This window comes from Carassius auratus, unplaced genomic scaffold (assembly GCF_003368295.1).
Source record: "Carassius auratus strain Wakin unplaced genomic scaffold, ASM336829v1 scaf_tig00001343, whole genome shotgun sequence".
Classification (NCBI taxonomy): Eukaryota; Metazoa; Chordata; class Actinopteri; order Cypriniformes; family Cyprinidae; genus Carassius; species Carassius auratus.
In genome coordinates, this window is record NW_020523356.1 from 126,043 (window position 1) to 141,093 (window position 15,051).

Here is a 15,051-nt window from a genome sequence, read left to right on the forward strand (position 1 = left end):
ACTCTGAGAGAGAGCCATTTAGAAAGCGACATGCAACCAATAAGGTGATCTCTTACAAAAACAGTTTGTATCGCATTCAATTTGTTTCTCCTTAGAAAACAAATCTTCTCCTACTCCCCCTCGTTCTCCATCTTAGGAAGAAAGAAACCGAATGCCTGAGGATCAGGCCAGTCAGGGCCACAGCGGCCCGTTTGATTCAGCTTTGTCCAGTCACTCGCTCCCCTACCAAGCCAACAGCTTCGCTTCCTGCTCCTCTTTTCTCTTCTTAGCGGGCTCTTCTCTCCAGTTGTTGTAATCCCGGCAGAAACACTTAAGGTTCACAGTAGGTGCTCATCAAAACCATCTGCTGAGGGAAAGAGAGCGCTCGCCCATCTCACTTTAATCTCTTCAATTAGCACCATTACAAACCTGTCAAGTAGTCTGATTACTGTAATGGTGACCAGCACCATCAAGGCGGCAGTTTCGCCGGGAAAGGGATTGTGGGATTGAGTAGACAAAGATGAGGTGGGGAAAATCAGTTCTTAAGTTAAAAAAAAGAAAGAATTTGGTCTTAAAAGTATAACGATTATGAAAATATGGACTAATAAAAAGGAAGAGTTCACTCAAAAATAAACATGAGGGTGAGTAAATAAGGGCATCATTATTTATTTCATCATTTAATGGTATTTTTCTCACCAAATTCCTTTTGCTTCTCATAATAACATTTTTCCAAACAAATGTCATTTTAAAATGGAACCTGTTTAAGGGTTTTTTAGAAATTTTAATCGGAAAACAAGAACACCTTGTCAAGAAAATCTTGTTATTTCCCAGGAAACCATTTCTTATATTTTATGCATTTGTTGCTTCTCATGTCAACAATTCTTGTTTCAAGGATTTTTACTCATTTTAACCAGAAAAATTAGACCAAATCTAAAGAATAAAGATAAATTCCCAGAAAAAGTCAAACTGCTTTTCAAGTAAAAGAAAAAGAACATCACAGATGTCTATTTCTTCAAAACACCACTGCACAGGCCCAACATGACTCCCACAGCAGCACTGAGGGAGGGGTTCAAGTGGCGCTGTCAGTCCACAGGGAGCTTGTTACACTTGACGTGGTGTGTGCTACCTGCTGTGAATAATTAATGGAGCCATTTCCAGAAAACTGTGTGTAGGTTACTAGGGCAGGCCGAGGAGAATGCAAGGGACTCAGGGAGGGGTTGTGTGTGTACAGAATGGAGCGCTTAGGTTTTGTGTCCCACACAAACCAACCTTAAATACAACACAGTGCAGTTAAAAGGAGAGTAATGAAAAGAAAGGCATCGCCCAGGTCTGATGGGAGAGGGACAGGAGCTGATGAGCCACAGGGGGGTTTGTACTGCTCCATACTGAGCTCTGGTTATTCCAGACACTGTGATGAGTAAACAGAAAGACGCACAGTAGACAAGAGTCTTCTAGCATATTAAACTCACCTGCTACAAAATACAATGTTTTCAAAAGGAGGAAATAAGAGAACCTCCCACTGCCTCAAGATTTTAAGATTTCCACTTCACATAAAAAGGGAAAGTGGGAAAGTAGAAATTTTACTTATATTTTACAATAGCCAATGAGAAATATAAGTTAATAAAAGAAATGGAGGGGGGGGGGGGGGTCTTAAAAATTATTATATTTTAGAATGTCTGCTGTCTTCGGAAATTAGAAGAAAAGATACAATATCCTAAATAAAAATCTGTTTTGAGTGGTATAATAAAGGGGACATTTGTGATTGATTTACATATAAAAATAAGAAAATTAACATAAATGTGAAAATACTATACTAAATATTCGACTCATGTTTAATATCCAGAATGTCTGAATGTTGTACAATGTGACAAATACAAATTTGGTTTGAATAAATGACCTGTCATCCAGGAAAATCTACCGTGAAATGCAAAACAATGTGAATCTCTTAAATCACAGGAAATTGTATATGATGGGCCCATTCTAAATGTACTGTTCACATGACAAAAAAAAAGGTATGCATAATTTCACCCAAAACACACAGTTGTGATTAGATATTATGAGACCCTTCTGAAGTCAGCATTTCCATAGGCATTCTGGAAATTAAGAACTTTGACTGGGAGATAATTAGCTTCGGCTCAACATAGGCCTTAATCATTGGTACCATCTCCTCCACAATGAGGACTTTCATTTTAGCATATAATACTTAAATTGATACCCTACCAAAAAAATCTAGCAGTGTCAGAGAACACATAAATGCAGTAGACAGACAGACAGACAGACAGACAGCAGGTGTAGACAGACAGGTCTCACCTCCTGGATGGTTTTGCTGGCGGGAAAGTTGAGGCTGTAATCTCTCTGTGCTTCATGGTGGCTAATGACAAGCAGGTAGTTCTGCTCTGACGACCCTGGCTGGGCACTGGTAAATGACAGGGAGGGCAGAAGGGGGGAAAAGAGAGAGGGGAGCATTAGAGTTCAGCAGTGGACATGTCAGGGCTAGTCTATGTCTCCACAGGGTCTGGGGTTCATATATCTGGGCTCCGACAAGCCTATGCCACCCCACTGCTCTGCTTGGGTAGCAGGAGGCCAGGGCAGAGCCAAGGGCCACAGCATGGGCACACACCAGCACCAAGGCCATCTGGAGATATCGAATGGGGCTAAGAGGTATAAACGTCACACAAAAGGACAAGAGGGCTTGTGTCGTTTGCCTGCTCCAGTCACCCTTGAAGCCCTGACCTCAGAGCGGGTTTGAGATTCATGGGAGCCTTGGTGCTGAGCTGTAGGAGAGAAGGCCTCATCTGATGACAAACGATGGGGGTTAAGTAGTGCTTTGAGCAAATGCTCCGTCTGTGTGTGTGAATATGAATCAACAGCTTAGACGCGAGCCTGCAGACTAATCAGGGTTCGACTGAAAGCAGTCAGGAAGAGGAGAGTCTGGGAATTAATATGTAACGCACACATTAATTATGCAACCAGCGCCTTAATCTGAGGAGCTTTGGACAAGCTTATGTTAACAGAGGACCAAATTTACTGTAATGGCAGCTTATTTACATTGACTAAAACTGTGAAATCAATATGTAAATGTAATGTTTGTTGTAGCTAGCAATGAAGATTGAAACGGTGGCCTTGGAGAGGAGGATGCATACACAATGTTGTGGTGAGTGGAAAAACACAGCAGCATGAATGCAGGCTGTAAAGGGGGCGGGGGGGGGGGTTAATTGGGTATCAAGGCTCTCACCAAATAAGGACAATTTGGAGACATTTTGCATTCTGATACAACATATTTCCATTGACTAATGGGCATAACTAAAGGTAGGGTTTGGGTAACAATATATATATTTAAAGATTTACAACAGTCTGAAATTGATTCTTAAAATCCCAAGACTGATTAAATATAAGCCTTCTTTGACGCATTGCTAACCAGTGTTTATTATCTGCTATATACTACTAGCTATACAAAACCACTCATTCAGTACTGTCCACATAATATACTTCACATCACAGCAAAATACACATTGTAACTGTACTATTGCTAACTTTGAGTGAAACTCAGAATTGTGAATTTGTGGATCATGAACGAATTAAAAAGAGAAATCTCATTCAAAAGCAGCCCTAATTAATGATGTACAATATTTTTTAAGTATTTAAATTATTACAGTTCTACTGAATGTGAAAACACAAATCTCATATACATTCCTAATTAAAAATAAAAATTGTACACACAAAATACATTTTTATATGAAAACATACACTACTGTTCAAAAATACAGTAAAACAGTAATACTGTAAAGTATTATTACATTTACATGCATTTTAAAATGTTAATATTTATTATTATTATTATTATTATTATAGAATTATTATGCTTACTATTTTTGTGAAAACATGATAAATTTTATTTCAGGATTCCTTGAATAATTCAATTTGAAAAGCATTTCTTGGAAATACATATCTTGACATTACAAATGTCATTTTCGATGAATTTAATTTGCCCTCACAGAATAAAAGTATAAAAAATAAAATGTTTTCAAAACAAGAATGTATATGTATATATATTTCAAAAAGCAAAATGCATTTTTCAACGTATAAACTTATGTGTATATATATAAGAATTTATTCTGAACTCTTAGGTTTGTCCCACTTAAGATGGTGTTATGAAACCGTGATCTAAAAAGTAAACTGCAAAGTAGAACTTTTCCCTCTAAGGAGTTGAAACTATGTGAAATTTCCTCTCACAACAGCTCTACAGCATAAGGTTCATCTGTAGGATCTTAACCAGGTTCAGCCCTCTGTGGTCCCAACAGCACCTGGAGCTGAACCGCCACCCCCCCACCTCTCCTCCTAAATTCACCCTAAAAGCTTCTCCACACCATCGGAGGCACTTGAAATAGAATGTCACTGAGCAGATTGGTTTAATTCAGCAAGAAGTTTGACCCTGCAAGACTGAGATTTTATTAAAAGTCCTACCATCTTGTTCCTCATATAGGTACGTACTGTATGAACACACTCACAATACCAACCTCTTGATATAATTCCTCTTACAAACATGTTTAGAGTGAACTATACCAACAAATAAAAAACACAAACACACCTTTTCCTTCCATCTTTTAAAATTTAGTTTTTGCATCCGTTTTTTTTTCTGCGCTGCCTGTTTTGATTTGACAAGTCTAAGCACTAATTGCTGCAGTTTAAACAGTTTTTCCTTTCTGCCAAAACCAGCAGATTCCTCGGGCCCCGAAGTCTCACAGGAGATCAGATGCAGAAAATGAGATAAATACCAAATGCGCACGGACTCATTTGCTTATTTGTATTTGAAATAGCAGAAGTTCAAATTAAAATAACCTTAAACACACACATCTCCTGGAAGCAACAGAAATAGATGATTCGTTTTCAATTATTCATAAAGTTCCATTATTTATGCTGGAGATTAGGGGTTTGGATACCTCCATGAGAGGGAGAGTGAGCGAGATGAGCTTGGCTCATCACTGGATTTCTGTAACTACCTTGGATGGAGTGTCTGTCTTGAAAGCTCCAAAGCCTGTGCCGTATTTGCATTCAAAACAGAGGGAAGAAAATGAGGCAGGCGGCGCAGTGTGAAGATGGGTTTGATTAATATGTTTGGATATGGTGTGCTGAGGTATGCTTTGCAGTAATTGCCTACAGTGGCTTTTATTTGTTGAGTACTGTCCCATTGTTCACAGCCTGCATCCTGAGACCCCAAACTTTAATTTAAACTAAAAGCAAGCTGATAAGAGAACTTTTTTTAAAGGGAATCTCTTTAGCGCTTCTTTTAATGCAATAATACATAAAAAATGTCTTGATATATTTATGTATTCTTTATTATATATATTTATTTATTTATTTATTTCACTTGACTCTTTCCCCGTCTCTCTGTGACAGTTATTTATAAAGGCAGTTAACAGCTTGTCTGCTCACCCTGCTGGAATCCCTCTTCTCACTGCACCAGGAGGACAATCACGGGCCACAATGGGGTCACACCTAACTAACACCGTCCTTCTCTTTGTCTCCCCTATTTTGAGTCCTCTAAAATAGTTTCTGGGATATAATTAGATCCTGCCACTGATGATGAGCTCTAGTAGGTGCTGGATATTAGATATTGTGCCATTTAGAGACAGAGGTGACAAGGTCACTGCGCATGTCACCTGCCTGATAGAGAAAAACGAGACGTGCGAGAGCAGCTGTCAGGATCACGTTAATATGTGTGATCTCAACAGATCCATTAAACCCCTGACCAGCAATGTGGTGCACAACAGTATGCAGTACGTCACAGTAATGTGTACTTCTGTTGCAATCTCCAAAATGAAAGCTAATCAAAAAATACACACACACAAAATGCCTGTGGATCAAATGAAATGCAGCCATCTGAAAAGGTGCCAAATAACAAGAGGGAAAAGAATTAAGCGCTGATGTGTTTTGGAGGGTGCTGTTATCACAATGTTAGTTTACAGCCCATTTAGTACTTTTTTGCAGAATGTTTTCACACTCTAGAGTACAGTGTCCACACAAGTTGACATAAATGCCAGTTTATACCCAGTCGCTTGACGGCATCGCCACCACCACCTCCCCACAGCAGTGCTAATCAACACATAATTACACACACAAACACATCCACATCAATATAACACATACACGCGGTCCTTTCTATCTGAAGTTACTTTCATTTATTCCTTTAAATCGCACTGCTCTGACCACAATGTCAATGTCTTGCTTATATAAATAGAAGGACATAGGGTGTTAATCAACCATATTTTCCTTCAGCTCTTTTTAAATGGAATGTATATCGAGTCTCTAAATTCACATATGCATTGCTAAATTCCTAAACCCTCTATCAGATCCAATATATACACTGACATTCAAAGTTTTGGGGTCTATAAGATTTTTTTCACATAAGTCTCTTATTTGGTCAAAAATACAGAAACATATTATTTTTGTTAAATTATGTTAAAATGCAATTATTTACTGTGATGACAAAGCTGGGAAGAAATTCCGCAGCAATTACTCCAGTCTTCAGTGTCACATGACCTTCAGAACTCATTTTAATACACTAATTTGATGCTCAAATATTTCTTATTATACATGTTGTCCTGCTTAATATTTTCCCGGAATCTTTGATAAATAGAAAGCTCAAAAGAACAGTATTTACTTAATATAGAGTTATTTTGTAGCATTATAAACGTCCTCACTGTGATTTTTATACATTTAATGCTTCCTTGCAGAACAAAAAATTTTTATATATTCACAAAACAAACACTGAAAATAATGCTAATATATAAGAAATACATACATAAAAACTAAAGCTTTTCAGTTGATTAAATGAGGAGCTACTGTCACTGCCTAAAATGTGGTCTTGCCCCGCCACCTAGTGGTGAGAGTGGGACTTTTCTTAAACACAAGGGATCAAGGTTTTCTGGTTCACGAGGTCCAGTCAACCCCTGCTGGTAGATAATGCCAACTACAAAATTCTGTTGCCACAAAGCAGCTTTCTCCATTCAAATGTTGCTTAGTATTGACACATTATAATATAAACATTAATAGAAATTCTACTGGAAAGTCTACAAAAATGACAAACATCATTGCCTAAATCCTGGGAATGTCATGCCATCAACCTCATTTAAACAAGATTTTGAAGTATTGATAACACAAATAATGCCCATATTTTTTAGAGTTTAAAACAGATATATGGGCAGCTTTTAGATGATGGGATAAACCTGGATTCTGAGACAAACTTCAGGCTTTTTATACGAGTAATGATTGTATAAAGAGATGGGCCATATATACATGTCAACTACAGGAAAGGATGTCCATCCATTCATTTAGGAGAGTCTGTCAAGCCTGTTTGACAACTCTGTATACTCCAGAAAGTGCATGTACATTAATTGCATGTTGTTTCTTTTAAATAAATAGTTAAAGCAAACACAATATACTTGCTTTACCTAATGTTTATGCAGAAATGAAGAAAATAGATGTTTAGGGCATTACAAAGACATACCTGCTCTGGCTGGTGCTGGCTAAAGGGGCAATATCAGGGGTGAGAACATACAAACTGTTGTTCTTGGGGAGATGTAAACTCTGCAGAACCGTCTGAGAGAAAGTCAAACAGAAGAAAACCATCAGAGGTCAAAAATGCTTTTGAAGTGTCCTTTTTTTTTTTTTTTTTTACTGTATAAGTACAACATACAAGAAAAACAACAAAGAGTAGTTTAATGAAAACCAAAAGGCACAAAACTAATTACACCAATAATAATAGTACAAATTATAATAAATCCCACCCCTAAATATGACAGTAAACGTTTTTTCCATATATTTTAAATAATTTTAAACAAATATATAAGAAAAAAATATATAAGCATTTTGAGAAAAAAATGCATGCACATTAATGCATATAAAAATAAATAAATCAATGCACCAATAATCTGTATATCAGCAACATATGTTCAATACTGTCATTCTTACACTGTCAGGTACATCTCCACTCTTCCAGCCTTTTAACTGCATTTTAGAGACAGGCACCTGTAGCTCAGTCTCTAAAATAGTTTTAATATCACCTGCAGAGAGAAATAACAAATAATAGGTTATAAAAGGTTAATGGCAGTTTAGTATCTTACCACTAGAGGACAGTGTGTATCTAGTCTAGATTTGTCATGGTTTTGTCAAGTACTCTTTCCAGCTCAACTCAATTTTTCTTATTTGCAAATAGTATATTTTTAAAACATCTCTTTCATTTGTCAAACCATTATATAAATACCTTGGGAATCAACATTTTCTCAACTATTATTGAGCTTATATTACCACAGATGTAGACAAAATGTCAGCAGAATATCAGTTCTAAGAGTGAGGTATTTTTCCTTATTTGTCCACCACAAACAAAACTAGGTTAGCTAATTAACCTAGCTAATAATACAATGTATTATGAATGCCAAGCTTCAAACAGAAACTTCTTAAAGATGATGCTTGTGCATCGAAAACTTATCACCCACAACCAACCACAAAATGATTTCGGCACAACCCAAGCAATTTCAAATATACACAACACATGACATATTTACAATAACTGTAAGACCCAAACTGTAAGTGCATTATATATAAAAAAGCAACATTATATATTGTAACAATGTAAATAATAATTGTAATATTCAATAATATAAATAGATTATTAAAATATTTTTTTCTTTCAAATGTACAACATACATACCGTACACACAATAAATCATATACCATTACATTAACACCAAAAAGGCAGAGCAGCGATTTTCTTCTTCATTTTATTTGTGTGGCTTTTTGAGTGACACACCTCCTGCCGCTCCGAGCTCTTCCTGTTGACTTCGCTCTTGACATACGATTCAACTTTCATTCACAGAAATACAGTCACACAAACAGTATGAGGTTCAGTGGCTTTGGTCATACCAAGAATCAAAGCTCAGCATCCACATCTACCAAGAAAATGCTTCAATAATTTTCTCAGAATTGTCTTTTCTATTTTTTTTCAAAGGATAATTATTGCAGATGACATGTTAATTATTGCCTAGTTGGCAAAAGCCCAATCTAAATGGAGAAACGTGTCAGCATTGTGGGTAACACAGCACATGAACCGTGCACTTGATGCTTGATGGCTCAGTATGATGTGTACTTCTAAGAAAGGACTGTGCTAATCATGTCTGCTTCCTTTGCAAAAGCAGCATTCACTTGCAGACTCTTTTTTTTTGGATGTGGGTCAGCAAACTGTCTACTACCAAAAGATTGATTGATGTATATAGTTATAATGTATTAAAACATTGTGTGTGCTCACCGACTGTGCTGGCATCCTCCAGAACTACCTCTATGGAGCGCTGTCTGTACTCCACACGGAAGCTGAGCATCCGCGACTGCCGCTCAATGATGTGCCCCGAGGGCTGGACAGGGCAGAAGGCCGGGCTGGATGAGGATGGGGATGGGGATGAGGAAGATGATGATGCTGATGCTGATGCTAAAGAAGGCGGGACTGAGGGCGTGTGTGCTGTTGTTTCTGATTGGCTGTGGGGTCCATAGGGGCCGGTCTGAGATGCTTCACTGGAGAAATTACTAAACAAGAAAGAAGAAAATGAGAATTAGCTTAATTAATGTTAAAATTGCTATGAGAAGCACCTTTCCATCATAACTAAAATTTTATATAAATAAACTATTTTACATACACAAACAGACAGTGTTCAAAGTAAGTATTTTTTTTAAAGAAATTAATTATTTTATCCCATACTTTTATTAAACTACTTTTATTATCAAATTGAGATATTCCACAAAAATATAAAGCAGCATTGATAATTATGGGAAATGTTTCTTGAGCACTAAATAAGCATATCAGAACTGACACTGTCAACTGTAGCTATTGCTGCTGAAATAAACAGCTTTGCCAAAGGAATAAATCACTTTATAAAATACATTAAAATAGTTAATATAAAGGTTAATATTAGTTTGTTCATTTTTTTTTTTTTTTTTTTTTTACTAAATAAAATTGAAAATGAAAATAAAACTTATTATTAATATTAATTATTACTGGGTGGGTTTGACTGAGTGTCCAAATGGAGGGTCCAAGGTTGAAAATCCCAAACTCATGAAAAATCCTACAACTTCCCATGTAACGCATAATGTGTGAAAAAAAAAAATCTCCTGCCTTTCTACATTTGCTTTATGATCCATTGTGGAGAGTGGGCATCCTGTCAATTATATGTTCACGTTATCTGACCACTGTAAGTGAAAACAGATTCCAACATCCAATTAGAAAACTTTGTTGATGATTTTACAAAAGGAGACTTGTGAGGGAGAGAAAATGAAACGAGAGAGAGAGCAGAAAAAAAGCTTGCACCTCGCTACACCACTCTGCATGATCCACAATGGCGACAGTGCTGAAATCCAAACAGTATCAGACTCAATGTAAACAGGCTTTACTGGTATAATAATATGGGCAGGGCCTAACAGACGCTCGATTGTCCCACCCAGAGAAATCATGCTTTTTTTTGCTCTGCTGAGGACACAAAACGGCTTTTTCTGGCACTTGCTCTCTCTTCTCTCTCTCTCAGTGGCTGATGGCTGAATTCCCCCATGCCCCCGTGTTCCCCTGTGGCAGTAAATAATGTCTTTTCTCTGAGCACTGGTGGGACAAAGGATCCTCTCTTCTACTCCAGGGTCAGCACATATCGCTGTAAGAGCAGGATCGGGGGGCCAGGCACAGCACACAATGCCTGACTTTATACCACCTTATTACAATACCAAAAGGTTAAAGACGTTAGGCTCTGGGGGCATTCAGAAACTCGTTAGACACAAAAAGAAAACCCAAACATAGGATAAATTAAAGAAACGTCCAGGAAAAAAAAGAGAAAAGAAAACCAGACTCCGCGCTGCAGCCTCAGTGACATCTATAGGTCAACATAGTCTCATAATTCAATGTTTATATGAAATATATTTATATGAAGTTGGATATTTATATATCCAATTTAATATAAGAACTGAGCGATAACAGTTCCATTCAGCAACAAAAAAAAAGGTCAGAAAGATATCAATTAAGTTATTCGTTTCACAAAACCAGTCCAAATTATTTGTTCATAAGCCTGGCCAGTCTACATCATCAGTTCCAGAATTCGCTGATTCAGTCCGGTTGCAGTGGTTTACAGCTTATTGGAGAAAAAACATTATTTCTAAATAACAACAAACATTTTGGTCCGGTTTTTTTTCACACAAAATGATTATACGAAACATATAATCTAAACAAAAGTCGTGGCCTAGCGGTTAGAGAGTTTGACTCCTAACCCTAGGGTTGTGGGTTCGAATCTCGGGCCGGCAATACCACGACTTAAGTGCCCTTGAGCAAGGCACTGAACCCCCAACTGCTCCCCGGGCGTCGCAGCATAAATGTCTGCCCACTGCTCCGGGTGTGTGTTCACTGCTCTATGTGTGCGCACTTTGGATGGGTTAAATGCAGAGCACAAATTCTGAGTATGGGTCACCATAATTGGCTCAATGTCACTTTCACTTTCACTATCATTTACTCTGTTGATGGTTGCCATTGACTTTCATAGTATTTTTTCTATACTACAGAAGTCAATTGCTACAAAACAACTATTTGGTTACCAGCATTCTTTAAAATAAATTCTTGTGCTCAACAGAAGAAACAAACTCACAGAGGTTTGGAACAACTTAAGGATGAGTAATTGATGACAGAGTTTTAATTCTGAGTGAACTATGCATTTAAACATGCATCCAACTAAAAAATTTAATAAATATCAATGCTTCTTAAACAAAAACAAGAAACAGCATGTGACAAGGCCAAAGGGACAAAATACAAATCTGGTAAACTTCAAACATAAAGGATGAGGTTTCCTTTGCACTTATGTTAGAGTTCAGCCTACACAAGAAATTCACGTGGTAAAAAAAAAACAAAAAAGGCCTTCACAAATGAGACACTACCTCAAGATTATTAACAAATCTAGATGTTCGTTCTTGCACAGTGATATGGGACAGCGGTTAATACACAATTCTAGAGCAGAGTGCAACAGTAGAGTCCCAAAGCCTGCGGCATCTTCAACCCATTTTTAAACGATCTTGTGATCTGTATATAATTTTCAACTGCTAATGTCTCTCTTTTTTTTCTCCCCCCTCACAGATACTGGCATTCGGTCAACAGTTATTCCACTGTGAGTGTCTAGATGGCAGTCTACACACACGCTTGGCCTGGCAGCAGCACGTAGGTCTCTGGGTCCCGCCGAGCAGAGATTCAGCTGGCGGTGGGCGACTCAATGGGGGCACTTGAGTGAACCGTGCCATCCTACAGCCTGCAGTATGGTGCCAGCCACTCACTGAATGCACAGGCTGGAAGTCGCCATCCCAGGCTTCATTCATAATTACATGCCTTTAAGAAAAACATGTCCTCATGTCCAAGCTCTTACATTCACACACCCTCGAAATAAACCGTCACAGATCACGATCCGTCTGAATATATTTGTTCTTAAGACTCTGGGGCATTCACGCTGACTGTTGAGGAAGGAGAAATGGAGGACGGACATAAGGATTGTTCACAAATGCCTTTTGTTGCCCAAAGTTTCAGTTCCTGTTATTGGGTCAGATTTTTTTTTGCTGTTGTGTTTGTGTGCTTTTCTGTTTAAAGGAAACTGAGGGAAATCTCAATACGGCTAAAGGCTTAGTGTGTAACACTTTACAAACTCTTCAAGCGAGACAGACAAAAAAACAAGAACTGTTTGTTGCATTTTTTAATTGTGGGTGTCAACGGTTTAGTGCCCAACGCTGTGCCAAGATGGTTGGCCCCTCTATATACCTTCACAACCCAGTGAAGAGTTCACAACAATGAAAGCTGTCAACTACTTTTCTTACCCACAACGCAACTGGCAGAATTTAATTGGTCGATGGAATGCTGAAAAGCTTTACATTCAGCCTAAACACACCATGAATGAGTTCACTGCGATGCAAAGCAGACCATACTAAAGAAAATGGGAAGAGGACGGGGTGGAGAAGAAGAAAAACTTGCATGTATGAAATAGTGGTGAGCATCTAAACAATCCTACTGCAATCTATTAAAACAGTATTTCAAGGGCACTGTATTAACTCACTGAAATGTGACCAGTGGCACAGAACCCACAGTTGGCTACATCCATGCAGAGTCCTATAAAAAGCTCCCAACTTTGTTGGTCGTTCTCCTCCATTAACAAGGTCATCAACCAACCGCTATGAAAACCCCCGCAGTAAACTTGATTGTTTGATTTCCTGTGACTCTGGTGTTGAAATGGCACGAAGGGGGTAATTGCTGGGGACCAGACTTCCAGAGGGAAATGAGATGACAGCTTTCTCTGCACTGCTATTACACCGCAATTATTTCCGCTACGCACTTTAATTCTCACTTTCTTTTTCCTCCCCTCGTTTTTTTTTTTCTTAAGTTGAAAGTGGTCCAAAAAGTAGCAAAAGAATGGTTTTAAGACCAGTGATGTACAATATTAGAGAAAACCAATAATTATATACAATACAGTTCAAGTTTGGGGTCTGTATTTGTATTTTTTTTTAATGGAAGAAAAAAAGACTTTCACATTGCTTCAAAAAATTATTTCAAACAAATACGGTGCAATTAAAGTTTGTCAAAGAAAAAAAAAAAAAACGTACGATGGTTTCCACAAAAGTATTAAGCACCACAAATGTTTAAACTAATTTCTAAGGGATCATGCGACAATAAGTGCAGAAAATTCAGCTATGCGATAACAAATGACATTTTTAAATATATTAAAAAGACGAGTTTTAAATTGTAGTAATATAATATGCAAGGAATAATTGATGACGGCCATTGAATTATCAGAAAAATAATGCCCCTTTTTGCGTTGTGGCCGTTACACATCAGGGGTGCATTATATTTCTAATAATTAAACGGCCTGAAGTCAATAATTCTGCTTATACTAGTTACCACACCTCAAGACATTGATCAGATAATATATTTAAAGGGAGCCATCCTGTTTTTGTACTTAAATCGCTATTGTGAGTATGATTATTTCTTCGGCATCTCATCCAATGCCTCTTTTGCTAGTTCCAAAACGTCATTTTAAAGCTGGTAATGGGAGTCTTGAGCCATGATAGCATTGTAATGCAGTTATTCATGAAGTTATTAGAAAGAGAGCGAGAGAGAGAGAGAGAGAGAGAGAGAGAGAGAGAGAGAGAGAGAGCGCTTGTGTGAATTAGGCTACCTCTGTGCATCCCTCAACAGTCTTCTGCAGCAGCGTCTCTAAACACCTCGCTAGTGAGAAATGTCATTAGATGAGCAGACATGATAAGATGAGCAGACATGATAAGAGCTCTACCAAAGGCTCTACAAGCCAAAACACAAGCTGCTCTGACATTTCCCCTTGATTCCTTAACATCCAGGGAATCAGCAGCAGCCACAGATGGGTTTATTATAACTCTATCCATCAAGCTAAGCCAGTTCTTGATTCAGAGTTTACCAGAATTAATCTCTACTCTAAAGACCACCACGTGTAATTTGATGGAGTGGAATCTCTGCCATAGTTTTGTAAAGGGAAAGCCTTGAGTAAATGGTTTTAGATTCATAAGAATCAACAAATCAACACAATACCTTTGCAAGATCCCATTTTCTTGTGGTATGACTCCATTGATGGCTGCCTATATAGAAGAAAAACAAGAAAGAAAGAAAAAATGATTGTTGGGTTCAGTTAAAACAGAAAGTTATCATAACACAAAACCTTTTTGATCTTTTTTTGTGCATATGAATGTATAAAAGGAAACATATATTTTAGGTGATGCAAATAGTCACCATTTTTGTTGACGTTTTTAACACCTCATGTCTGAATATGTTTACTTCCCTACTATACAGTGAGCAAAAGAACAGTTTATCAATTGCTGAGAAGTAATGTGATACAGAACATACATCAGAATGCAACAGAATGCAAATTCGGAGCATTGTTAATCAATTTATTTTACAATACTGTTCAAAGGTTTGGGGTCAGTTATGGTTATAAACAAATGAAAAGATTTATTCAGCAAGGATGAACTTTTTATTCATCAAAGAATATTGGG

The 15,051-nt window shown here is 37.6% G+C and overlaps 1 protein-coding gene across 1 annotated transcript in view; it reads right to left on the minus strand.

The window, feature by feature from the left end:
* The window catches only part of LOC113069318 (FAS-associated factor 1-like), a 70,091-nt gene that overhangs the window by 50,835 nt on the left and 4,205 nt on the right, over window positions 1-15,051 (minus strand). Inside the window, exons 3-7 of the mRNA XM_026242321.1 lie at window positions 14,591-14,637; window positions 9,284-9,555; window positions 7,951-8,042; window positions 7,487-7,578; window positions 2,290-2,395 (exon numbers count right to left, since the gene is read on the minus strand). Of these exons, the coding sequence (XP_026098106.1) occupies window positions 2,290-2,395; window positions 7,487-7,578; window positions 7,951-8,042; window positions 9,284-9,555; window positions 14,591-14,637 (609 nt within the window). The remainder of the gene's footprint in view (window positions 1-2,289; window positions 2,396-7,486; window positions 7,579-7,950; window positions 8,043-9,283; window positions 9,556-14,590; window positions 14,638-15,051) is intronic.